Below are 27,030 nucleotides of genomic sequence, written 5' to 3' on the forward strand. Positions count from 1 at the left end.
GAGCAGATGCCCCGACCAGAGATTTTGTTTCTGTTTTGCACAGATGCTGCTGGAATGGGCGCATCCCCGAATTAATGGATGTAATCATTAAACATCCTTTTCAGAGATATTGTGGCAAGGTGTCCTCGAAATTTAATGGATGTTTCGGGCACACGTCACATTGCGTGAAGTATAAACCTGGCCTTAGGCGCCTTACTTTTCAGCTGACGATCTTGACTAGGGCTTATTTTTGGGGTAGGGCTTATATTATAGAGCAGCCTGAAAATCTTGCTAGGGCTTATTTTCGGGGAAACACAGTAAATTGAAGCTCAGCTAAAGGTATATAGTACATATGAAATCTACTATCAACTAGTGTTAAGAATAGAACTTTTACTTATAGTCAATCAGATATGCTTGTATTATCAACATTTTTCTTATAATGATGACTGAAATAGTAAACATACAAAATTTACTGTTATTAGTAGGAGAACAGTTAATTTAAATTAAGTAACTGCACTACTAAAAGAAACTGAAATTTATTATTCTGAATTAAATGATTTATCAAACTAATTAAATGTTTCTAACAAAGTAAAATAATAAAAATGTCAAGTGCTTCAAGTTTGTAGGCAGAGGGAGGTGGGGGTCAAAATGCTCTGGAGAGGTTTGTTCTTAATTATATTACATACATTATTCACTGGTTTGCCATCCCAATGTCACACTGGAGTTTTGTGTCACTGTCTCTGAAAGCTCACCTTTTTATTCTCAGTTTTCCCAGGGTGTTGCCTTTCTTGGCAGCTTGTCACAGACTGGCTGTCCTCTTGAGTATCTTTAGCCTCATTAAACAGGCAAATTGCCAAATCCTTCTGTCAGTAAGCAAACACAAGTTTGTGTTACATATGTTCTTTTTATAAAAGATTTACATGTCTGCGCAGTATAGGCTAAACAAGGAGGGAACAGGAAGGAAAGAAACTGAAAAAAATTAATAATGGACCACTATGTAAAATATCCGTTACCATTTCAGGACTGGCACCTTTTCCAGAAGCTTCATTTGACAGGTTTTTCCCAAAGTACTGCCTAGGCTGGATAGGCGTCTGAGGGACATAAAAAAAAAACACTATCAGCATAATAGTTTTCTAATTAGACTCAGGCTTTGAGTAAATAGCTTGTACATGTTATCAACTGCAATTGCATGAACATCGTTATTCACAGTAAGGATTTACAGGGCTACCCTTTACAGCATGTACTTTGCCATTTATATTTATTTTCATTAAATATTAATTGCTTCTTGAATTTAGTGAGTTGTGATAGTTATAGATTGCCTTGGTTCTACTAATGGCAAAAAAGCAGAATTAGAATATATGAAGGAATGGAAAGCTAGTCTGGAAGTGAATGGCTTTATAATAAAGAAAGGAATAAGGTGATGCTTAGAGGTGAAGGGGCAAGAGGTATAAAAGATGTAGATACTTGGCAATGTGATGTATGTGGTACATGTGTTGGGAGAAACTCAATCCAATCCACATGTTTTCAGACATGAGTGCACTAAAGATGTAGAGGTGCAAAGAGTTACAGGCAATAAGTGGAACCTTGTTGCCGAAAAGACAGAAACAAGCTGCTGATGTAATAAGTGTAAATTTAGAAATGGGTAATGGTGTTGTTCTAAAACAATTAGGAAGGTTTTACTACTTGTCGACATGATGACTGCAAATTGAGGAGTGTGCATAGATGTGATAGCAAAGGTAGAAAGGGTATGGAAGAAAGTCTGGGAGTTGTTCTTCATTCTCACTACTAAAGTTAACTCTCTAACAATGAAGAGAAAGTTAATGAAAGTTGTGTGAGGAGCAGAACGGGACACCTTCATGTTCTGCCTTCATTGAATAACAGTGGGATTGTGGGGGGATGCATGAAAATGATCACGTGTGCGAGGAGAGGCACAGAATGAGAGGAAAATAAATGCGGAGTCATGAAATAAACTTGTTATGGAAACAATAGATGTTCTGAAGAGAAACAGATTCATTTGGATCAGGCATGTAGAGCGATCAGTAGAGGATGATTGGGTGAAAAGGTGTGTTATGATGGAGATTGAGGGTAACAGGCCCAGAGAGGGAGGTCAAAGGAGGTATGCTTAGAACCTCAAAGTACAGTATAAGAAAAAAAGATTTGAAAACACCCAGCTAACCTGGATAAACCTGGAAATGAAGGTGAAACTGATGGAGATGGTGGCATTAAACATTAAATAATAGTTAATATCATGTTCTCATTTATTTTAAATATGCAACAAAACTTATAAATCAAAACGGTGCATTGTTTCCATATTGAATATTACCAACTAACTGTGGATGTGTGTGCAATCCACCTCTTCCACATCACTGAACTGTGTACATCTGTTACAAAATGAACAGATGTGTTCATTACAATCGGAGAATGAATTTGAAGCCTCCATTCATTTATTGGGACTGTGTAGGACACTGTTGGAAGTAACTAATTTTGTTATCTCTCATCTCCTTTTGAAAATGCATGACAATACAAGTTAAAACAATTTCACCCCATTTGATCTCTAAAGTTATTTCACTCTCAAAGCACACTTAAATCTATTCCTGAAGCAATTCCATGATGGGGTAACAGAGGCAAGTACACAAGCCTGAAAGAAACATGTTCTAAAATTCACCTGTCTCAAACATAAAGCAGTTTCAGACATGTCCTATGCTGCTTTTATTTTCGACATGTGTTTATAAGGGGATGTAGCCATTTTTATATGTTGTTTCATTCAAATTTATCTTATGCATTTATTGTGCCTTCTGAAGTTATTCATCTACTTGCAGTCACGCATGAGTACTACTGATCCTGTAAAAAAGCTGGTACCATTAATTTTCAGAACATTGGTAATGGATTAGAAACAAAATAATCTGTTCTTGTGACATCCCTACTGGACAGAAATGGAAAATATTAAATTCAATGGCGCTATGCACTAATCTGTCAAGAGTACTTCTAAGTTAGTGGACTGCTTATATTTCAGTAAGAAAGACCATCGAAAAATGAACTGCATTACTCCTAAAGATATATTTCATTCTTACCTGGTCATTTTGAGATTGCACAACAGCTCTTCTCTGAATATCCCGGTATGCACTAGCATTTTTAATGAGTGATCGAATCCTCTAAAAAAATAAAAACAAAACTATTTAATAAATTCAAGTACTGACCTTTGCAATTCGTCAAATTTATTAGAAAGCAATAAACATTCAGGAAAATTGCTAGAACGACGTGAAGCAATTGGAACATTCACTAATTGTATGCCTCAAGACAAATAACGTATTACTTTTTTTTTTTTTTTTCAAAAACAGAAATTTTAATTCATTCAGATTACAGTAATATAAAAAAATGAATTTTAACTACATCAAAGAGCTTTGTATCCTACACTCTAAATAAAGAAAATCCTGAACTGTACTTCTTCAAAATGGTTACTTTTAGAAAGTAAAGAGCAAATTTACAATGCAACATAACAATGAGTCACCAAACACCTCTTAATTGTCCACTTTACAAGTGATGTCTGTTTTTTTAAGCTGACCCCTAATTTAACTTACAGTAAATCATCATAAGTTGATTAATAAACAATCAATTGACAATACTGTCATTATAAGCCAACATTTTTGAACTTTTGGTGGAATGAAATAAAGTTAAAGCATATAGATAATCACAAATTAGACACCAACTGTTTCTGCCTTAAAACAAAAGGCCAATTTTCTAAAGAGGAACTTATTCCACTTTTAGACAACAGAAACGTGTTGCCATTTCAACAATGAGGAAAAAAAAAACAATTCAAAGCAGTCAATTCCAAGTTAACTTTACTCTCTTTCAGACACACAGAGAAATTGTTCATGTATATATTTAATTTGTATAACCTATTATTTTTCCACAATCCTTTTTTTTTAAATTTTTTATTAATTTTATTGCATTCCATACAAATCAATCAAGTTTTACATACAGAAAATTTGAGTTAAGAACAAACGTATTACTGACCAGTGAGTTGTGTCGAATATCTGGCACTCTCTGAACACTCCACTTGGGAGTCTGAGGTGAACTAGAGCAAGCAGCCTGGTTAAAACCTGTCAAGAAAGTTTGAAAAGCATAGCTAATTTAATTAATCTGGTTAATAATCATGAGAAAACTTGCATAGATTCACTGTAGCCTTTTTTAGACTAAAGGTAGAATTGGACTAAATTGTTCATGGTCATCAGTTACATATTCCCAGCCAAATTACAGAAAAGCAAAGAAAAGGCTCACCCAACTTAAATGACAACACAAGGTAAAATTAGAAATTTATAGACAAACTAAGTCTTTTTTAAAAGAAAACAGAATACATTTCTTTTTAATTTGTTATATAGTACATTTACTCCAACTCTTCTGAATGCTAGTGTACAACACAGGTACGTGTATAAGTGTGTACAGGGCACTCTCACTCGACAGGGCCAATTTATAGTTGCACACACTAGATCTAAACTCATAACTCTTTGCTAGTCTAAAAATTAAACACTATCTAAGGTGTTAAGAGGCAGAATGAAATTCTGAGAAATCAAATCAACTAAGATTGCTAACCAAACACATGTGACATTTACCAAAACCTCACATAACTACAATATATGCACGCCAACCTTTATAATGTCACACACAACGCATTCCTGGGTCCTAATGGGAAAGGTTACCATAATAACTACGACTGTGAAAGAATGCAAAATGCTGGCACCCATAACAATGCAAAATAGTGACACAATGAAACGCTAAATAAAATTTAAGTTGTTCATATATACCTTCCAGAACAAAATAAACATTGCCATCAATTCCATGGGTAAGAAAACCGGCAATTGTATGTCTACTTTAATAAAATGGCTTCATAATAATTATTAAAATGAAAGAAACTATCAGATCACATCACCTACTTTTTTGCTGCAAACCTATATGAGTTATGCACATTAACGTCCTTAGCATTAGGTTTATCCTAGGAAAAACAAACCAAAACGGTTCAATTTTTGTTGTACTGATGCAGATTTTGTATATGTGCTTCATATATGTGTTAGAAGAGTACCAAAACAAACAGGCATTGATCAAAAAGACAGTGAATGATTTTTTTTTTTTGTAATATTTTTCTATTACTGGCGGCACGGTGGCGCAGTGGTAGCGCTGCTGCTTCGCAGTAAGGAGACCTGGGTTCGCTTCCCGGGTCCTCCCTGCGTGGAGTTTGCATGTTCTCCCCGTGTCTGTGTGGGTTTCCTCCGGGCGCTCGGTTTCCTCCCACAATCCAAAGACATGCAGGTTAGGTGGATTGGCGGTTCTAAATTGGCCCTAGTGTGTGCTTGTTGTGTGGGTGTGTTTGTGTGTGTCCTGCGGTGGGTTGGCACCCTGCCCAGGACTGGTTCCTGCCTTGTGCCCTGTGTTGGCTGGGATTGGCTCCAGCAGACCCCCGTGACCCTGTATTCGGATTCAGCGGGTTAGAAAATGGATGGATGGATTTTTTCTATTGCTTGTGCATGTCAAGGTAGAATGTCAGTGCTTGATCCACATCATCGTATTTATACTTTCCATCCTACTTGGTCCTTTTATCAGTGTAAAGTATCAAATTCCACTTTTACCTAGTGCTCGATTCGCACAACATACAGAACTTGATATTGAATCACGGCTGTTTGGATGTGTCGTAGTACTGTATCCATGAAAACCTTTTCTTGAAACCCTTGAAACTTTTGTCAATATTTATGTCAAAATTGGAAACACATATCTTCTACATATTTGTGAAGATTACCTGATAAACACCCCACAGTTTCTATAGATGCTAAGTGATTAATTTTGCGATAGTCATCATTAGTAAAATGCAGGTAACAAGCAAATGGTTTACCTGTGACATAGAGGTTTTGTTACAAAAACTATTTTTCCCCCATCAGACTATTATAAACAAATTGTTCATAGTCCAGATAATCCTAATCAACAGACATTTTAATACCGGGGTTACCCATAAATGGTCAACGAGGAGGTGCAGAAGATTCAGCTGACACCAAACACTGAAACTTGGCAAATCGGAATCTACGAGCAGGTGTCAGATTCACTGTACGTGTCAATGTCTCATGGCCAATTCACATCGTCAACAATATCACTCAATTTGTGAAATACTTTAATTTCAGTTTGTTCCAAAACTGTCTTTACGACTTGTGTTTTTGGTTGAAGGCTCCACCCCATTAATGAATATTGATGAGTTACCATAAACTGCCAGAATGCATAGAAATATTCATGATTTTTTGCAGCATGATGTTAGTTCATCCACGAAATGGCAAAACAATACTATCCCAAGAGTTATTTGGGCTTAACACTATAAAGCGGATCATTACAAATCACAACCGAGTCCGACTTGGGCTTAAACGTACTTATATACAATTCCGAGCCTTAGTCATGCTTGGAGTTAACGTCAGGGAGGTTAAGAAAGAGGATTTCCAATTAAAAAAAATACAAAGAATGCATAGAGATTCAGAATGTTCCACCAATATGTGAATTTTAAGCAAGTCAATGAAAATGTTAATTTAAATAAAAATGAAAAAAGTGCTACTTTACTTGCCAACATCTTTATTCATAGTAGTATTTAATCTAACACTTAATATAGTTCTAGATTGTTATTAATAAAAATCTATTCATCTTTTAATCATTTGCAGACCTTTCTGAAAACATGTTTTCCCTTTTATGTTATGCGTTAAGTATAGATTGATGGGCAAAAATAGCAAATTTATTGTGTTGTAGATTTACTTTTAAATAGATAAAGTGTGCAGAAAATGAAGTTATGAAGGCGTTTAAAACATCAGAGAATAATCTGTATTGGGATATTGTCCACTTACAGGCAGCAAGAGATTACCTGACCCTTTTGGGTTTTACCTCTGGTATCTGCTGCCTTGACAGAATAACTCTGGTTTAACAACAGTCATTTTAAAGAAATCCTTTGCTTCATCTATCATCCACAGAATATTAACACCACATTCATCAATGTTGGCTTGCAGCTCTTTTATAGTACTTCTACAGTGTCCTTTACCTCTCCTAAACCACTTGTACAGATTCCTCAATGAGGCAACTCTCACAGTTTACAAAAATACATTTTTTTGTTTGACTGAAGTTGCAAGAATTGAGAAATGGCATGACACTGCTGTTATCTATTGCTCAAGAAAACATTTGCATCATTTACAATTCTAAGTACGGTATATATTTAATTTTACACACAAATTACAAAATTCTGTCAGATCTTAAACACTAGTCTAAACTAGGGAAGCACAAGAACATGTATATGCAATACTTTGTTCTATAGATAGATAAGAATAAAAAAACATGTTAACTAACGTTTCTGTATAATTTAATGCATTCAGCTTATATTTACTAGTTTGATATTATACCTTAACAAGCAAATGTGCCTCATAAAAACACCTAGATTTCAGACACCTGATTATATATATTATAAAATTTTATTTTCTTATCTGTGAAGTTAGCTTAAAATGAAAATGAAAGTAAATCTGAATAAATTAACAAAATCTACATGCAGAGTAAAAAGAAAAATCCAGAAGGAAAACTGAATTTTAATCTTATTTAATTCATGTCATAGTCGTTTAAAATCCTGGGGGAAGCTAATTAGGGAAAGAGAGGAATTGAAAAAGACGTATTGTTTACCTGGTAAAAGCTCATGCCAAGGTCTTTTATAGTCAAATTTGAAATATTTAGGAAAAATGGAATTGTGTTTTTTTTCATACTATATCTTACAGAATCATCCTATGATGACCACCAAAATGAAGGTAATGTATAACATCGCTAAGCAGTGACCAACTGCTACAGGAATTCAGAATGGTTTATCATTCCAAGTAAGCTGACCAGTTGTAAAAAATGTAAAACGTCTTCTTTCAAATATCAAGGATTACAACAATGAATATTAAACATGCATATGGAAGTACTGGACACCAATCTATCATATGATAATGTAAGAAAAATCTTTGCTAAATTTTTAAGGATTAATATGCTTGTTGATGCATATTTTTTTTTTTTTGTAGGTTTTATTTATGCTTACTCTTCCTATGCTAACTTCTCTATTTTTCCTTCCCACATTACTACTATTAAACTACTACTACTTTTTTCATTGTATCAGCTAGTCTTACTATTAAATTTAAAAACAAAACATTTTTAGTACTTTTCTGCAGTGCTGCATTATTTTTCTGCTTGGTGATTTTTTCTCCCCCAATTACTGGGGCAACTTAATTTCAATGTCTATCATTGCTTAAGAGGAAGAAGGTGCTTTCTGACTTAGAAATCGCTACAAATTGGTTAGAAGCTTTATTGACAATTTACTATTCTATAATGTCATTTTAACTCTGAACATGCTGCCCTCAAACTATCAAAATCCACCAACAGCTGATAGCTGGTGTTTCAGTCCATTATTACTAACTGATAAAAGATTTTATCGAATTAATTTGTACACAAACTGGCATTTTTTAAAGACACTAACCCATCTTGGAGATATCTGCAGGTATACTCTTGGAAGAACTTAAAAGCATATCTAAAGATAAAGAGCCACACAATATGTCTTTGTTCTGACCTCTAAGGGTCTTACACATTGGTGGAGAGATGAATACTTGAAATGCCGAAATTATTAGCCGTGGTTTACATGTACACCCCACAATACTTCCCTATATGACATTCATCCATGCCTCAGACACAACAGAGGCCAAGGGCCAGTCAATGCCCCTGTCAGGTTAGAGCTAGACGATCTGCACCAAGGTCACTAAAATGATAACCTCAAATACAGAGCAAGAATACCTTAACAATGGCTGAGGCTAGCTACCTCTGCTCATAAGACACACTGCTATAATGATACCTATATCCTATAGCACCCAAATTGTTACCCATGAAAGGGCAACATTTCAAACTACCTTAGCCAAGACAGAGTCTCTTCAAGAGCTCTACGCCTGCTGGGCATCATGAGTGTGTTGCTTCACTCCCAGATAGTTAACTTTGAAAGGGCTGCACAGATAATCTAATAGAGGCCACAACATCATCCTGCCAGAGTGCCAATCCTCTTTGCAACCTTTGAAAGAGTTTAACAAAGCACCTGAATGAGCACAACTCAAACCTGAAAACAAACAAAATTACATACAATGCATATGACTCATCTGAATGAGCCTGGCTCATTACATTCATCACTTGTGGCAGATGATAATAAACAAGGCAGTTTCAGTGAGATAATACTCAAACTTAAGTAATGATTAAATGAACTTGCAGAGAAAACCAGGCATCAAATAACATAAGTCTGAAGTAGAAGAAAACATGAAACCTGAGCCATTTCAATCAATGTCTGTATAGCCAAGAGAGAGATGTCCATATAAATTAAAGTCCATTGTTCTTAATCCAACTAAAGCATTCTTTAAAAGTATTCACCATGGCGTAGCATTTCTCCTCTTCTCCAATGGGGCACATTTTCATTTTGTAGGTAAGCATATTTTGTTGCGTCTTCAAAACTGCCTACACCCTCTCTTTCAAATACAACCACTGTGTTTCACACCTCTTCTATCAATTCACATATATCTCCTGCCTCTGTTAAAAGCTGTATAGCCTCTGCATAAAAGGTGCCTTCTCTTAAACCCTGGCTTGTTGGCCATTTTTAACAAGCGACATCTATCAAAATTCGGACAGCTGAGAATTTCCATTGATTTTTCCACCTACCCTTGCACCTTATCTTCATTCACAGCTCCTCCTCAAAGCAGTTTCTGCAAAATCTTACTTACTAAATCAGGATCATCTCGCAACAACCCCTATGAGTCATTAATCACTTTTTGCTTCACCCAATCTTCTAATAAACTCCTTCCAATCTATACAACTAAAGTAATGCTAGCTTTTCTCTTATGACCTCTATAATACACTTTAGTTATAGACTTGGTTCCACAGTTTATCTAAATTTTCTTGATATTTGTTACATTTTCAAATATTTTAAATCAATTTTGCTTTGCATCTCTGAACTTACATTTGGAAAGATGCACATGATTACATTTCAATGCAACCCAGTGCACAAGAATCACTTCAAATTCATTACACAACAAAATAGGCATAAATAAAATACAAAATTGCTAAGATGTATCTTTCATAAATGGATGTGATTCAGACAGGAGCAATGAGGATAGGATTCAGAGGATTTATTAAGGTGCTATAGGAGAATATTCAATGTGGAGACTGTGTGAGACGGAAGTATAAGCAAAAGTAAAATTTCTACAAATTAACAGCAACAATTACTTACCTTGAGTCTGGGGCTTTAAAATGGACACACGTTGTGCCTACAGACAAAAAATATAACTGACATTAGCATTAGCTACAAAACACATCCATCATTAAGGTTTTTAAAAAAAAAATAATAAAAAAAAAAAGAGTATAATCTAATTGATTTTTTTAAAAGGTGGTGAAAAGATTAGCTGCCATATGTATACTGTTGAAGTCAATATACTTAGATTTTACTTACATTATAAATGAGCCACCTCTGCCATCTGCTCATATTTCATTCCAAATTCCACTCTCTAACATTAACACTCCTATTTAATAAGGTGACATATACGTGAACTAAGTCACACATCTTAGCAACTTTAACATATTAACAGAACAGGAAATCATACAGTAACTTCAGTTAAAAAAAATGAAATATACAACCTGCCTCATTCTCAACAAAACCATTGAAAAACTCCAAATGGATTAACAACGTCAGTTGTCAAAACATTATTCTAAGCGAGTTAAATTATTAACCCATTTTAAAGTTATTTTAATGTAACCGAAAAAGTTGCAGCCCAGTGTTAATCTTATCTTTCACATTATAACTTATCAATTAAGTTTCAGTCTATGTTTTGCATCGATCTCAAAAGCATAAATTCATGTTGTTAATAATATTTTATGTTTCCTGATGAAATCTATTATGCTGTTAAATAATATAATAATGACATTATTGACAACTTATGCCTGGAAATGGCACTGAGCTCCCAAGTGCTGCCCTTGAATGATGTACCTCATACTAATCCAAATAATTCAGTATTAACTGACATGTGATGGTAGTGCTTTGACATTAAACTCAGAACACCAATAAGGGGTCTGTCATGGCTCCCAATTAAGAAATTGATAGGAAACTAGCAGCCACAGAGGGTCTCCAGGGTATAAAGCTAAAAACCACCAGTGAAACAGATGACATCCTACTAAAGGTAACAAAATAAAAAAATTGTTTTAGGAAGTAATTGTTAATTTATGACATATCAATAGATGATTCAATATGTTAAACTATAAAATGTTATTTATGTAATAATAAAGGATGCTACAGTACCATCTCCAGCTCAGTTTTGTTTGAATGTGTGGATTGTTATCAGAGCTACTGTAAATATGTATATCCTCCCTCTGTTTGCGGTGTCTTCCTTTTGAAGCCAAAAGCATGTGATAATTTTTAACTGACTGACACACACCAATATTCTTCATATTTTGCAGGAGTTCACAAATAAGTGTAAATAATAACTTTTGTGATAATTCGCAAATTAGTGTATTAAAAATAAAATTCATATGATGACACTACAGATGTTTTCATGTTTTTCACTGAAAAAGAAGACATTTACGGCTACTTGATCTACATTCATAAAAGTCCTTTTGGTATGTAAGCTGTTTTGTAAACAAACCAATGCAAAACAAAATGAACCCTTAAATACACAATACATAACCAACGTGGATATTAGAAGAACAAAACTAATATAAAACAGAAGTAACTGGTAATTATAAGTACTGACAGACAATACAAAGAGCTTGGAAAATATCCAGTACCATTAAATGACAGCCAGAGCTTCACTTGAACCTGGAGTATGTTTGCAGGCCACATGGGGCTGGTTTTAAGTGTTAGGAAACTGCTGCATTTGATCAAATACGTATAAGCAAATTAATAAAATGCATTTTAATTTGCAAACAGTGCAATATCTTTCTTTGTTTAAACAATGTATTTTTTTAAGTTTGAATAGTGCATTGCTCCACTACCAACAGTAGTCTATAGCATACATGCAAAGTATTGCACACTTTATTCTAATAAAAAAAAAATTAAAAAGTAAATAGATAGATAAAAGGACTAACTGCTAATTAAAATAACAACTGTTCAAACATTTTTAAAAACCTGAAGGTTATACAGGATGCATCAATACAGAAAAGGATTGAAATGATTGTGGCGTGTGAGTGACCACAAATTCCTCATATTTGACAATTTAAAGACTGACTTTTTGAAACAATGATAGTAAATACCCTAGCCTCTGAAAATGAAAAGGAGTCTAAACTAGAACATACATTTGACTTCATAATAAAATCCATCTTCAGTGCCACTCCCTTTATAAAAGGTCACGAACAGAACAGTGTCTCTCGACCCATCTCTACTCCCAAAACACAAATTGTGACTAAGGGTAAAAACAGTTCAATTATTGATCACTGCACCACTCTAAAAGAAGGACATAGAACCAAGCTAGTTCTTTAAAGATAAAAGGTCAAAAACCAAATCACAACTTTTTGGAGGAAGGTTGTGTAATAAAGTGATTTTCAGAACCAACTTTCCAAATTCTACTTGCCACAGTTTAGAATGAAGCCAGTCCTGAAGACTGATAACTCTAGTCCACTCCGCCCATCATTAAGCCTCTTTCATCCACCAAAACTATAAAATATCAGCAGATGTTCATTCTGCAGTCTTCTGATTCAATGTATACATATCCTGAAGTTACTGCATAAGGCTGCACCAGTGCCTACCTGAGACCAATACTAGGAAAAACACCCTTACAGACAGGGAGGTGTCTCGTAAATGCTTTTTTTTTTTTTTTAAATAAAATTCCACTTGTTCCAGGATGATAATTACTTTCCTTATTTTCTGAATTTGCATCTAGATTATTTTTTACTTTTTTCTCTCCAACGCTTTTGAGTCTCTTATCTCTGCGTTGCTTTCTTCTTCGCTACGTCTTCGACGTTTCATTTATAACGTATTGTCCTTATACGCTTTATATTCACTGAGAGCCCTGGATCTGTGTCTGCTCAAATTCATACACTCACACGACAGACTGTTTTGCTGCTGTTTTGTAGGGCGTGTCTTGCAAGAATCTCATGTTGTATGTCATCGCGAGACGGTCCTGGGTCAATCTCTTGGCACAAAATCTCATGTTTAAGGTCTCCTCAAAACGCTGCATGGCAATTCGCTTTCGTCTCATGGGTCTTTTAAGTGTCTTGAATGATCTTAAAGTGAAGAACACATCTCGTCTCCCGTCTTTCTCTTCCATGGTTTTTTTTAAAAAAGAGAGAAATATTTACAAATAAGACTTTCATACAATGTTAAAAATTACTTACCATACAAGAAATGCGGTTTTGAGAAACATGAACACGCCCAGGCCCAGAAACATGTACTCCTGGTAGCTGTGCTGAAGCTTTTATACCTGTATTTTGCAAAATACTATCCAGAGAAATAGGATCAGGAGAGAAAGCCACAGCCATGTTTCTATCTGAAAGAAAAAAGACAATCATATATACTGTGTGCAGGTATACCGTATTTACATAAGACCATGAACCAGTATTAAAAAAAAAAAAAAGTATTATTAACTTCATGATTTTAAAACTGAAACTCATTTTTATATGTAACCTTCAATATTTTAAAATTGAAACTATATCTATGAAACTATGTAACACTTATTTTTTTTTCCCCCCCAAGATAGAAAAAGTTATTGTTCCATGGAGGGACAGTGAATGATAAATAAATGAACCCTTTTTTTTGTTAATGCAGTGTTGTTCTGTGACTGATTGTGCACTTGTGGGAACACCTGTGACAAAAAATATGCATACTGTATTTGCATAAGACTGTACAATGGTACAAAAGGAAGTGCTGTAAGTTCATAGCACTTGGGCTATTTTTTTCCAGGTGGAGGTTTCTGCATATCTATCTTGCAACAGTTTTGCTCCAAAGCATCTAAAGTCTTGCTTATAATGTCCTTGAAATGCAGAAAAATTCCAAGGCGGCAAATGCATTAAAGTAAAGGTTTAGTAATCAAGTAGGAACAAGGAGAAAAGGAGAAAAAACCCAAATTAGACGCATGGTACAAAGTGAACAGACACCAAAGCTGCAAACATTTGTAGCCATACTGGAATTAATAAATGACAATCATGACCATATAATGTGTGCCCCTGTGAACCATCAATCTCAAAGTACCACAGTAAAGCACATGCCTACCACTTTCCATCTCTTTAGGAGAATCTGGCCTCGTTTCTTTTCACCTGGTAATTTCTAGCTCACAATCCACTGGCCCTTAGAGGCAGCTTTAAAAGCCAATCATGGGTCTAGGGGTAGCCTTGTATTTTCAAGAAGGATATCAAGATGGAGCTTCACCTGTTGCCCCTGAAGCTTCTGGGCCTCTGAGCCATTTATTGGCCTTAAAGGACCAGGAGCCTCATGTATAAACGGTGCATACGCAAAGAAATGTTGCGTAAGAATGTTTCCACGTTCAAATCGCGATGTATAAAACCTAAACTTGGCATAAAGCCACGCACATTTCCACAGTAGCTCATACCATGTCATACACAAGATCTCCGCTCCGTTTTGCAGACCCAGCGTCAAAGCATTGCTACTTTTCCTGTGTGGTTTCCCTTTCTTTTTCAGATCCACATCCCTGACGCGGCTTTATAAATACACTGAAATTAACCGCATGTTTATTAGTTTAAGGCGTCTAATTGTAATTAACCTGTAACAATATAATGGTTCACAAAATGGTCAAACTATTCTAAATACAATAGCTGCTTTAGTGTTGTCACTCTCACTGCACCTTCTTCTTTCAGCTGCTCCCGCTAGGGGTTGTCACATCAGATCATCTTTTTCCATATTACTCTCACTGTACCACTCGGAGTATTTATATCACTGTATCTGAGTGTGAATCACAGCAGCAGCTGACCAGAAAGAGAATTATTGGTATACAGCATCAAGCACACGCTGCCTCAACCATTCACTATTTCTCATCTGACCAATGCTTCAGAGCCTTTCCTTTTCGGACCTCGCGGTTCACAAACAGTTTCATCCCAAGAACTATAAACACACTCAATCAGTCCATCAAGTGCTCCGTGTAGAACTGTCTTTACAGTACTTGCAAGATTACAGTGAGGTAATTGTACTTATGATACAGGTATAATATTGCCCAACCTGAGCAACTTTATAAAGCGCGTATTTATATATGATGACAATATCATTTTTAAGATGAAATGCAGCAAAATATGTTTATTATACAGATAAAACTAACTAACTACATGTGTCCACAGCGCTAGCGAGCTTGATCTTCGTTCATGGATTATTCCAGCCTTGTGCTGTATTCTTGCTGTGGCGACACTGGAAGGCTAGATGGATAGAATAATTAAACATTACAAATATATTTCAGCGTTCCTCAAAAGTTTTGAAGAATCAGCGTTCTAAGCTTACAGATGGCTTAACGTCTATTACAGAGCTGATTGGGTGGCGATTGGGTATTTGGAGGAAGAAAAGTAAGGACAGGAATTGGGGGTTAGTACATTTGAAAAAGACAGTACTTCTGTAATAAAGCATTTCATCGAAGGTCGCGCATGGCGCAGCAATCATCTTGCGCAGGACATGAACAATCACTGCGCCACCGTGTTCTCATGTTTAATAACATGCTTTAACTCCTATCATCATGAAAATATCACGTATACTTTTCAGTATTTTAATTATTCAGAGAGCTTTAATATCACAAATGTAATGGATTTTGTGTCCGGAGGATGAGAAAGCCTGTTTAAGAAGCACGTAGTGATTCACACACATAGAAGATCAAATCCAAAACAAAGCATTTAACGTGCTACTTTAGTTACGATGGGATTTGAGAAACTAGTACATTAAACGATTTTAAGATGAAGTTTATGATGTTCTACGTTAATGACAAAATAAACTACATGATTAAAGTGGAAATTTCGAGATTAAAGTTGACATTTCATGCTTTTTTCACTCCATATGCCTTTTTTTCTGTACCCTAATTTCATATGACACTCAGACGATGGGCTACGAGTCAGCTTTGTATGGCGACTTTGATATCTGACAACTTCTTTTTTATTTTGGGGACTATGTGAACTTGAGCTTTCGAGTTTCTCCAACACTCTGTCACTCGATTAACTTAATTTTGTTGTTTATACCACTGTTTAAACCAACAAATAGTATGTTTTTCTTAGCCTCCACTAGGTATTCACTGAAATTCTTCTACTTTTCCTCGTACTTTTGCCATTGTCTTTTTTCAGAACACTGAACTTAAGGGTTATTATATTGATTTGCATATTCAAAGAGGCGGAATTCTGGGAGGAGACGGGGCGGGACAGCAGGCGTGTGCACGTGCATTACTTTTCACGCTGACCAGGATTTATGTAGCGGAAGAACATGGAAGTAGGCGAACACACAGATTTATGCATCTGGATTTTTTTGTGCTTACGTCATGTTATAGTGCGAATTCTACACACGGCGTTATGCATGAGGCCCCAGGTCTCTGTGGCAGTTTAGCAGAAGACAGCATTATCTCACACATTCCAGCCGGGGACGGAGTGCTCCCCTCACCAGGAGATATTGCTGCCATTAGTCTTCCCTCCTTTGCCTCACACTCTTTCATTAGGGGGAAGCCAAATAACCAGGGCTGTGGAGTCGGTAGATACATCCTTCGGCTCCGACTCCTTAGTTTCCGGTATTTCTGACTTCTCTGTATTTAACATGCTAATGTATTTTCCATGTTGATTGAAGGAAGCAACATACACGTTAACCACAGAACTACTGGCTAGGAAGCTGACTCTCTACCGTATTGGCCAGTTATAAATAAATACAAGAACTCCTGAACACACATCAGGCCATAGCACACACCTTCACCTACATTATTACACTGGTTTACACTCAAAATTAACTTGTTAAACAAATTATATCTGAAATAAAATGAACACTTTGTAATGTTCCATAATCCAGATTACTATATGTGAATGTCAGGTTGTAGAATAGCTCAGCTGAACTTCAAACTAGTATTAACACAACTATGCACTGAGCTTTATTCTTACATTAGGGAAGTACTTAATTATGACTATGATTGTTTGTGAAATGAAATGGGACATTTGAACTTGCTGTATTTTTTTTTCCCATTACAATTTAAGTTTTAGGAGTCGGAGTCAGTACATTTTTGCTGACTCCGACCCTGACTCCAGGTACACAAAAATGTCTCAGACTCCGACTCCACAGCCCTGCAAATAACCTTGGCAACTGTTGGGTTAAGTGTCCTCTAGGAAAACTGATGGAACACCACATGCTTCTCTCTTTAACATTTGTCTTGTACAAACTATTCCAACATACAATTCCATCAAGACCAAATCAATCTAAACAATACACATGTAAAATGCATGAAAAAAAAAGTACATTTTCATGAAGCACTTGATGTGCATAGTTTTCAGCATATTTGGTATTACAAGACTAAAAATAATAAAATTACGTTTTTGGTTGAATATCAAACCATGCAGTTTGTATTGAATCCTAAAGGCTCAAAATATCTTTTGACTAGTTTAGTTATAACAACCGATTTTTACATTTCACCTTTAAAAACCTTTTTTATAGAAGTGTTTCTTTCTTTAAACACTTTTCCTTAAATTGATACTCTTTCATGATAAACTGCAGAATATCAGAAAACATGAGAGTCCCTTCAAAATATTATTATGACACTCTCTGACAGCTGTATCTTAAAGTACTAAGCACATTCACTGAAAGAAAAAAGTTGAAATATAATGAAAATTCCAAGATTTGGAACAGCTATCCAGTCATATTTCAAAATTAGTTTTCTGTGTCATACAGATTTAACACATACTATAGAGATTTAATTTTATTTTATGATGACCTTTTCCAGTTTACATATATAACACTGATTTACAAATTCACTTCAAATACTTGATTACTTTGGCTACTTGGTAAATGCAAAGCTCAGAAAAAGATGGGAAAAAAAGAAGAATCATCAAACTATTCCAAATAGTCTTAAGAGAAAGAAAATCGAAACATGGCAGAGAGTCCTTCACAATCAAAAACAAGGCCTCAGTTCACCAAATAGTCCCAGAAATCCAAGAAAAGGCAGTATCAGTAATTTTAGCATCTCTTTTAGAGCTCATTTACAGAAAGTATTACAGTACTTGACAAAATGCAACTGTAAACAATGAGCAACTACGTAGACTTTAGGAGAGAGAAGACTGAAATCTTTTGTCTTTGATCTTAAAGAAAATGGAATAACAAACTAAGAAAAAAAGCTTGCATTTAGTTCAGCATTTCATATTTTTAATTAGAAAAACAACAGAAAGAATAATTTGTCTTCACTGCTTTCTAAACAACATGCTTGATAACTTGACAAAAATGTGTCAATATCACTTGTAAACCTGTGGAAAATCAGCCTTCTTCTTCATATTCATATACAGTATATATATATATATAAATATATATATTGTCACACACGTGTGAATAGGAGGACGTTGTGTGGACCAAGTAATGGTAATTCCACGCCAGGCCAGGGGAGGGCGGGGTGCAATAAACCTTCGCTTGCTATCTCTGCAGACCAGCCGCAGGAAAGCCTATCTGAATCAGGAACATCACTTCCAGTTCCGGCGCCCAGAAGAACGTCACTTCCAGTTCCGGCGCCAGGAAGCGTCACTTCCAGTTCCGGCACCCAGGAAAACGTCACTTCCAGTTCCGGCGCCCAGGAAAACGTCACTTCCAGTTCCGGCGCCCAGGAAAACGTCACTTCCAGTTCCGCCGCCCGGAAGATTGTCACTTCCTGTCCCGACTCCCAGACTGATGTCAGAGAGACATCACTTTCGGTCAACCAACATCACTTCCTGTTAACATGTCACTTCCTGTTTGACCATTTAAAACCGCCATCTTTTCAACCCTTGATCAGTTCTGTTTTGGACTCCGTACTGATAACATCAGTGCTGAAACTTAAAAGACTCCTTTGCAGCTAGGAATATTATATGGGTGGCTGCCCCAAACCTTTTATACGTGTGTCGAGTGGCTTCATTTCACAGTGGCGTAGCCGGCAGGATGATAACCTCCAGGAGAGAAAGGAGGATAAACCTCAACCTAGGCTCGACACACGCTCTTATACCAACAACCTGTCAGATGGGTAAGTACCGCTCCCAAGTTGCCGAGTGGGCGTCAGTTGGGGCGTGTTGGAGAAAGCTTGAGTATGCTTCGACCCATCATCCCTTTAAAGGTCTGGGGAAAAATAGTCCCGGGAACCACAGACTAGAGCCAAGTGCGTCAGGGGACGCCTTGGGTTCTTATTTTGGCCACCTGGGTGTGGGGACTGCCTCATCATATCCCACAAAGGGCAAGCCCTTTAAAGGTGGGGAAAACCCAGGCTGGCAGGTGAAAAACATAATGGCCTGGACCTATAACCCAGCTAAGGCAACCAGGAAACAGGCCGTGGCTTTATGGGCTAAGGTGGTTGGGTGGCTAAAACCCCATAAAAAGTCCAGCCACCAAATAGCGGAGCAGGTGGCCTGCGCTTTGTTGCTCCGAAGCCTACCCGGAAAAATCGCCCAGCCGGCCTGGGAATATACTAATATTATCTCATTAATTGAGATGATAGACCTCATAAAGGCAGAAACCGCCTTAGGAAGGTCAGAATGGAACTAGGGTGAACCGGCGTGCTTGCGTCCCTAACACAGAGTCCCGCGGCTGTAATCCGAAGCATATTCGAGTGGAATCTGATACGCGCCGGCAGGCCCTGCGAAGCAACAAAGGGGTCTGCGGAGTAATGTGGGAGGAGGCACGGTGCGCTCTCGCTAATCCACTGGCTTGTTCGCATACGGGAGAAGTACTAGTGAATGGTATTAAAGTAATCGCTTTATTCGATACCGGCAGTAACATTTCCATTGTTGCTCGCCATTTGATATTACCGCGACAATGGTGTAAAAATAAGACCTGCATTACCTGTATCCACGGGGTGTTCGGTATTATCGATCCGCCAACTGCTTCATCTGTCGGGACGGCATATTAAAGAAGTTAATGGTGGCTGTGATGGATAATCCTCCTTTTCCCGTGATACTAGGGAGAGATTGGGTCAAAATAAATAGCGGTAATTCAGGCGCTTCTCCCCGATCACTAGGTCTAGTCACGGACGCTGATTCTGCGCCTCAACTTCCTCCACGCCGTGTTTACAGCCGGCAGAGGAGCGGACTTCGGCCTCTGGTGATGACGACGAAACACCAGGGACGTCGCAACCCGAGACGTCATCAGTAAGCGCTACGACGGCTCGGGATGAAAACACGCCCCTTGAGGTCGAATCCGATCCTCTCTCACGTCTGCAGTTTCAATTCAGGCAGACGCCGGCTTCATTTAAAAGGGAGCAATGGAATGATGACTCCCTTAAATTTGCAAAGAATGCAGTCGTTCTGATAGACGGCCAACGCACCTCGCATCCAATGCCACAGGGTCCTCACTTTGTGCTTAATAATGATCTGTTATACCGGGTAGCAGAACATGAGGGGCAGATGAGGTCACTGTTGTTAGTACCGCGGACTTACCGGCGAGAGGTCTGTGAACTAGCACATACCCATCTGCTGGGAGCCCATTTGGGTCCCGAAAAAACACTAGAGAGAATTAAACTCCGATTTTTTTGGCCCGGAATTAACGAGGAGGTTCGCGCTTTTGTACATCCTGTCCAGAGTGTCAATTTAGGCAAATTCCTAGGAGGGACCGTGCTCCTCTAATTCCCTTACCCTTAATAGACATCCCTTTTGAACAGATTGGGGTCGACCTGGTGGGACCCCTAGAACCCTCAGCCAGAGGTCATAAGTATATAATGGTCCTGGTAGATTATGCTACCCGGTTTCCAGAGGCTGTTCCGCTGCGCTCAGCTACTACAAAAGCTATCGCACGGAATTAGTGGGGTATTTGCGCGTGTTGGGATCCCTAAAGAAATCCTGACGGATCAAGGGACTCCTTTTACCTCGCAGACGTTCAGGGAGACTGCCAAGCTACTTCAAATAAAACATTTAAAGACGCGGTATATCATCCTCAAACCGATGGTCTTGTAGAGAGGTTTAATCAGACTCTCAAACAGATGTTGCGTAAAGTAGTCAATGAGGATGGAAGGAACTGGGATCAGCTCCTCCCCTTGTCCTTTTGCATATCGGAAGTTCCACAAGCCTCCACGGGGTTCTCACCATTTGAATTGCTATATGGACGACAGCCCCGGGGCATATTAGACGTTTTAAAAGAAGGATGGGAGGAAGAGGCCCTCCCATCAACAAATATATTAGAGTATATCGCACAGTTACGCGATAGATTTGAAAAAATTAGACCCATATTAAAAACACATATGGAAAAGGCGCAAGCAGCTCAGGCCCGATGCTATAACCGGGGTACGTCTCTGTGGGAGTTCCACCCGGGAGACCGTGTCATGGTTTTGGTTCCTACCTCTCATTCCAAATTACTGGCTCATTGGCAGGGCCCCTATGAAATTAAGGAGAGGAAGGGGCTGGTCGACTATTTGGTGAAACAACCAAATCGTCGACCCAGCGAGCGGATTTATCATGTCAATCTGCTGAAACCGTGGAAGGACAGGGATTCTGAACCCTCCTCCGGACAGCTCCGCTCTCTCTTTGCTCATCAATTACACCTTAATTTCGGAAATAATTTGACTCGCCAACAACGTCAGGAGCTCGAAGCAGTTATCCTGTCTGTCCCTGAGGTAGTTAGTGAAAAACCAGGTCGGACCTCCCTGATTGCGCATGACATTGTGACGAAACCTGGGGTTATAGTCCGAGAACGCCCATACAGAATTCCCGAGGCAAAAAAGGCTGAAGTGGAGTTGGAGATCAGACGAATGCTGGAGCTAGGTGTGATTGAGGAAAGTTATAGTCCCTGGTCCAGTCCTATCGTTATGGTCGGTAAGCCCGATGGAAGTTGGAGGTTTTGCAATGACTTCCGTCGGCTTAACCAAGTCTCCCAATTTGACGCCTATCCGATGCCGCGAGTGGATGACCTCCTCGAGCGGCTAGGACATGCCAAATTTTTGACTACTTTAGATATGACTAAAGGGTACTGGCAGGTTCCCTTAACGGACTCCGCTAAGGAAAAGACAGCGTTCAGCACCCCTAGTGGTCACTGGCAATATCGTGTCCTCCCATTTGGATTACATGGGGCACCTGCGACCTTCCAACGTCTGGTGGATAAAGTGCTCCGTCCTCATAATTCATATAGTGCTGCCTACTTGGATGACGTTGTCATCTATTCCAACACCTGGGAGGAACACATACTGCAGGTTGAAGCTGTATTGCGGACACTAGCAGAAGCTGGACTTCATATCAACCCGAAAAAATGTTATTTTGGGTTGGTCGAAGCCAAATATTTAGGCTATCTAGTGGGCCGGGGTATGGTGAGACCACAGTGTTCTAAAATAGATGCCATTGCAAATTGGCCCCGTCCGATAACCAAGAGGCAAATTCAAGCATTTCTCGGTTTAGCGGGTTACTATCGCCGGTTTGTACCCCGGTTTTCCGAGAGAGCTACGCCCTTGACAAACCTCACAAAGAAGGGTCGACCTAATCATGTGGTATGGGATGAGATATCAGAGGCTGCATTCAGTGACTTGAAACTGGCCCTTACGTCAGCTCCTATATTAAAGGCACCAGATTTTTCTTTACCTTTTATTCTCCAGACGGACGCTTCGGACACAGGTCTTGGAGCCGTGCTGAGCCAGAGCGTCGATGGAGTTGAACACCCCATTATGTACCTGAGCGGAAACTGTTGGATCGGGAAACTAGGTATGCGGCAGTGGAGCGGGAGGCTTTGGCTATTAAATGGGCGATTACTCAGCTGAGATACTACCTCTTGGGACGTGAATTCACTCTTGTGACGGACCATGCACCCTTACAGTGGATGGCCTTGCACAGGGAGTCCAATCCGCGGGTCACGAGGTGGTTTTTAGATCTACAGCCGTATAAGTATTCGGTCGTTTATCGCTGTGGTGTTCTGCAAGCCAATGCCGATGCCCTTTCCAGATGCCACGACTTCTCGAAAACGTACGCCCGACCCGACGGGTCTGGGCTGAGGGGGGGGCCATGTCACACACGTGTGAATAGGAGGACGTTGTGTGGACCAAGTAATGGTAATTCCACGCCAGGCCAGGGAGGCGGGTGCAATAAACCTTCTCTTGCTATCTCTGCAGCCCAGCCGCAGGAAAGCCTATCTGAATCAGGAACATCACTTCCAGTTCCGGCGCCCAGAAGAACGCCACTTCCAGTTCCGGCGCCCAGAAGAACGCCACTTCCAGTTCAGAAGAACGCCACTTCCAGGAAGAACGCCACTTCCAGTTCCGGCGCCCAGAAGAACGCCACTTCCTGTCCCGACTGCCAGACTGATGTCAGAGAGACATCACTTCCGGTCAACCAACATCACTTCCTGTTAACATGTCACTTCCTGTTTGACCATTTAAAACCGCCATCTTTTCAACCCTTGATCAGTTCTGTTTTGGACTCCGTACTGATAACATCAGTGCTGAAACTTAAGACTCCTTTGCAGCTAGGAATATTATATGGGTGGCTGCCCCAAACCTTTTATACGCGTTTTGAGTGGATTCATTTCACAATATATATATACACACAGTATATATATATAATTTACTAAAGGGTTTTCATTTATTTAAGTATTTTTGTGGTGTTCAATTAAACTGTAAAGAGTGTAAGCTACTAGTATTGTATGAATTCATAAAGGACTATAATCTCTATAATAGTGCTCAATAGTCATATTGAAAAACACATTTAAAAAAAATGTAAATTTATTTTAAAATGTCTTATTTGAAGGCAAAAGGCTAACATTCGATTGTTAAAGAATGGTCACTTGTTTTACATTTTTTGTATCACAAGATACTCCATATGTACTATAAAGCTGCAGTACTTTAAACATGTCTTTTTGCAGTTCACTTCCACTATGAATTCCACATATTTTTTTTTTTTTTTGTTCCTGTCCCAATGCTCTGAACTATGATCTATAAGTGTACTCTAAGCATTTTTTCCTCAATATTCCAAAGTTGCTTGTGTGTATATGTTGCAATAAACCCTCAAGTCACTCAAAAGCAATAATGGTATTTTTATATACCCAAGGATGTCTTCTTAAAATTACAAGTTTCCATTATGTGTGCTCGCTTTCATTAGTAAAATATGCAATTTAAACATTATATTCCAAGGTAAGCAATGCATCATAGCTGAGTGAACCTGCTTTTATACTACCTACATTGAGCCAAATACAGTGAAAGGCTCATCACCATTGGATAGCGGATGTTCAGAGCATTCCAGTGATGTACAGGTGTCTCTAATTGGTCAGCAGGAACTAAATTTTGTGTGTGACAGCTCATCTTTACACACAAGATTCTGTCAGAGTGCCTGGGAATTGTTTGGTTGACCTGCAACCAAAGATATAAAGTTGGTACTAGGGAAACGTGTTTCACTTCTTCAAAAAAGAACATAACATTTTCGAGGAAATCCTAGATATGCTACTTAGTGCTAGTAATATGGAAGATGAAGACCTTGAGTGAAATTCAGTTTTGACTCTACTGAGAACAACATATTAGCTGAAGGACTCAATGCTATGCTTGATTCCTAAGTATTGTTCATAATATAAGTAAGTGTCGCGACATGCAGGTTTTACAGTTCAGGTATCATGTGTTAAATTACCATTTCCAGAGCCTGTCTGCTGCACAATCTTCTTATGTCAATGTTGAGTACAGGCAACATACGGTGTAAGGTTGTTTCCTGCCCTGCACCCAGTGCTGCCAGGAAGGGTCATTGCCTCCACCCCAATATGAAAATGTATATATGTGCATAGTTTATTCCAGATATAAAACACACTAAACATTTGTGGGGCAACTGCAACAGATGGCAAGAAACAATGTGTGAAGTTCAGCAAAAAACAAAACGAACCAAACCAAAAAAAAAAACAACTACATCTATTTGTACTATTATTATGTCTACTGTAGTGGTAAACAGAAATTGTTTCAAGGACTGGCATGAAAACTAATTTTAAAAGCTAAAGTTTGGATGCTCACAAAATTAAATGTACATATTTACAAATTGCTTACTGGTTGCTTCAAAGTGATAGACATAAACACACAAACAGAGTGTGTATATACATTTTTAATTTTCCTAAAAAAAACGTTTGTGCCAAACAGCACAATTTTGCAATGCTATGGGATATGACACCTAAACTTAGTACAATGACAGCTGATGGATTGTGGAACAAAAATAAACTGAATAAAGGGTTGTGTTTCATAAAATATATTGGTTATGTATGGCAAAATCCATATTTTTGGAGAGAAATTCCTAAAATGCTTAATTTTTGTGGTTTATTTAGTTGATACTGTTGTGAAATAAGTTTTTTTGTTCAATGTAAAGATTTTCTTTTAAAAATATGTGGAGTGTTTGGAGTGATACTCCATACGCTTCAGCCATTTGCAGCTTTTTTTTTTTTTTTACATAAGCAGAATAGCTGTCTATTTTCAAATATATAATTTACACACAATATTTACTAAAACGCCGAAGGAAATATCGTATTAAAGAGCTTCATTAATGAAAACAAAATGGCAGTGCATTTGCTTGAGATTTTAACTGTAGGATTTTTATTTTTTGCCACTGCCGTTTGATGTTGCTGCGGCCACCTTTGTGGATGTCACCATAAAAGTATAATAAAGCACGTACAAATGTACATGTCCAGAACTGTTAAAGTTTGAATATTCAAATTAAAAATAAGTAAATATTCAAACTTTGGTAATTTTTTTTGCTAATTTGTCAGAACTGCCCTGTACATTACACATATCTGAAGCACGACAAAAACCTACAGCTTTGCATCTGCCTATATTTGCTTTGCTGCAGCTCCCAGGTCAGCTCAGGTTAAAGCTGTGGTCTGACTATGATTTTAGACTGGAACTGAACATTAAAATTGCCATTTAATATCCATTCAGTTTTTGGATGTAAACCGATGATAAAATTCTCAAATGTACAAAAAGTGATCCGACTGAATGACCTACCCTCAGTTTTTATTTTTTTTTTTTTTTAAAACAAAACTACAGACAGACTTTGCTGTGGGTGAATTAATATTTGCATTTATATTTTTTAATACTGGCTTCAATAAAATATTTTACTTCTTCACAGCTTTCTTCTAGAATTTAGTATTTTTGTATTATTTATCATGTTTGTTTCTTATTCTAAATCAGAACTTTGCCTTTCATGCTTTTACCTATTTTGCTGTTTAATGTTTGATATTTGTTTATATCCAATATTATTTATTTGCACATGTTCTGGGCTTTTATTTTGTTTGTACACTTTTATTTGTGAAGCACTCTCAGCGTGGGAAAGGTGCTATATAAATAGAATATAGAATAGAATATAGAACATAAGGCTTCCACACAGCTTATTATAAAGGAACTTAGCACAAAAAAAATTACACACATACAAAAATAAATATCAGAATTGGCCATTCTGCTGACATCAAATTGGTGATTAATACAGGCCTTAAAAATTCTGGCACATCTCTACTATTTTCTTTAGCTTTACAAACAGTTTGTCAAAACTAGTGCAACATATATGAATAAAGTAGGTTATAAAATGAAAAGTTGTATTATGGTCAGTGTTGTAGAGACAAGTAGGGATTTTTCCACATATTGTAAAAAAATCACAAGGGTAAAAATTCAAAACAAGAAAAATCTTTTAACGTGTATCAATCTAAATGCTGGCAAACAAAAAATAAGCCTAAATAAAACCAGCTAGCTAATTTACTGCCCACAGTGCGTTTGTACTGTTTTCTTGCTGCCCACTAATTTCTTTCACAGTCTATAGACAGAAGAGTACTTTATCCTTCAGACTTACTGGGATCACTCTTTTAGAGTCCATAAGAGCTTTCCCCTGTGTTGAAACTTAATTGAAGAGAAATATTAGACAAAACTCCTTTAAACTAAGCTAATATGTATAGTG

The 27,030-nt window shown here is 37.7% G+C and overlaps 1 protein-coding gene across 2 annotated transcripts in view; it reads right to left on the reverse strand.

Annotated features, from left to right (window-relative positions):
• Positions 1–27,030, reverse strand: part of LOC120525179 (trophinin associated protein) — a 76,810-nt gene that overhangs the window by 12,477 nt on the left and 37,303 nt on the right. For both annotated transcript variants that reach the window (XM_039747270.1, XM_039747269.1), the window contains exons 6-11: positions 13,363–13,514; positions 10,271–10,307; positions 3,994–4,079; positions 3,051–3,131; positions 993–1,070; positions 732–842 (exon numbers count right to left, since the gene is read on the reverse strand). In XM_039747270.1, the coding sequence (XP_039603204.1) occupies positions 732–842; positions 993–1,070; positions 3,051–3,131; positions 3,994–4,079; positions 10,271–10,307; positions 13,363–13,514 (545 nt within the window). The remainder of the gene's footprint in view (positions 1–731; positions 843–992; positions 1,071–3,050; positions 3,132–3,993; positions 4,080–10,270; positions 10,308–13,362; positions 13,515–27,030) is intronic.

This window comes from Polypterus senegalus, chromosome 3, assembly GCF_016835505.1.
Source record: "Polypterus senegalus isolate Bchr_013 chromosome 3, ASM1683550v1, whole genome shotgun sequence".
In the NCBI taxonomy this organism is placed as follows: Eukaryota; Metazoa; Chordata; class Cladistia; order Polypteriformes; family Polypteridae; genus Polypterus; species Polypterus senegalus.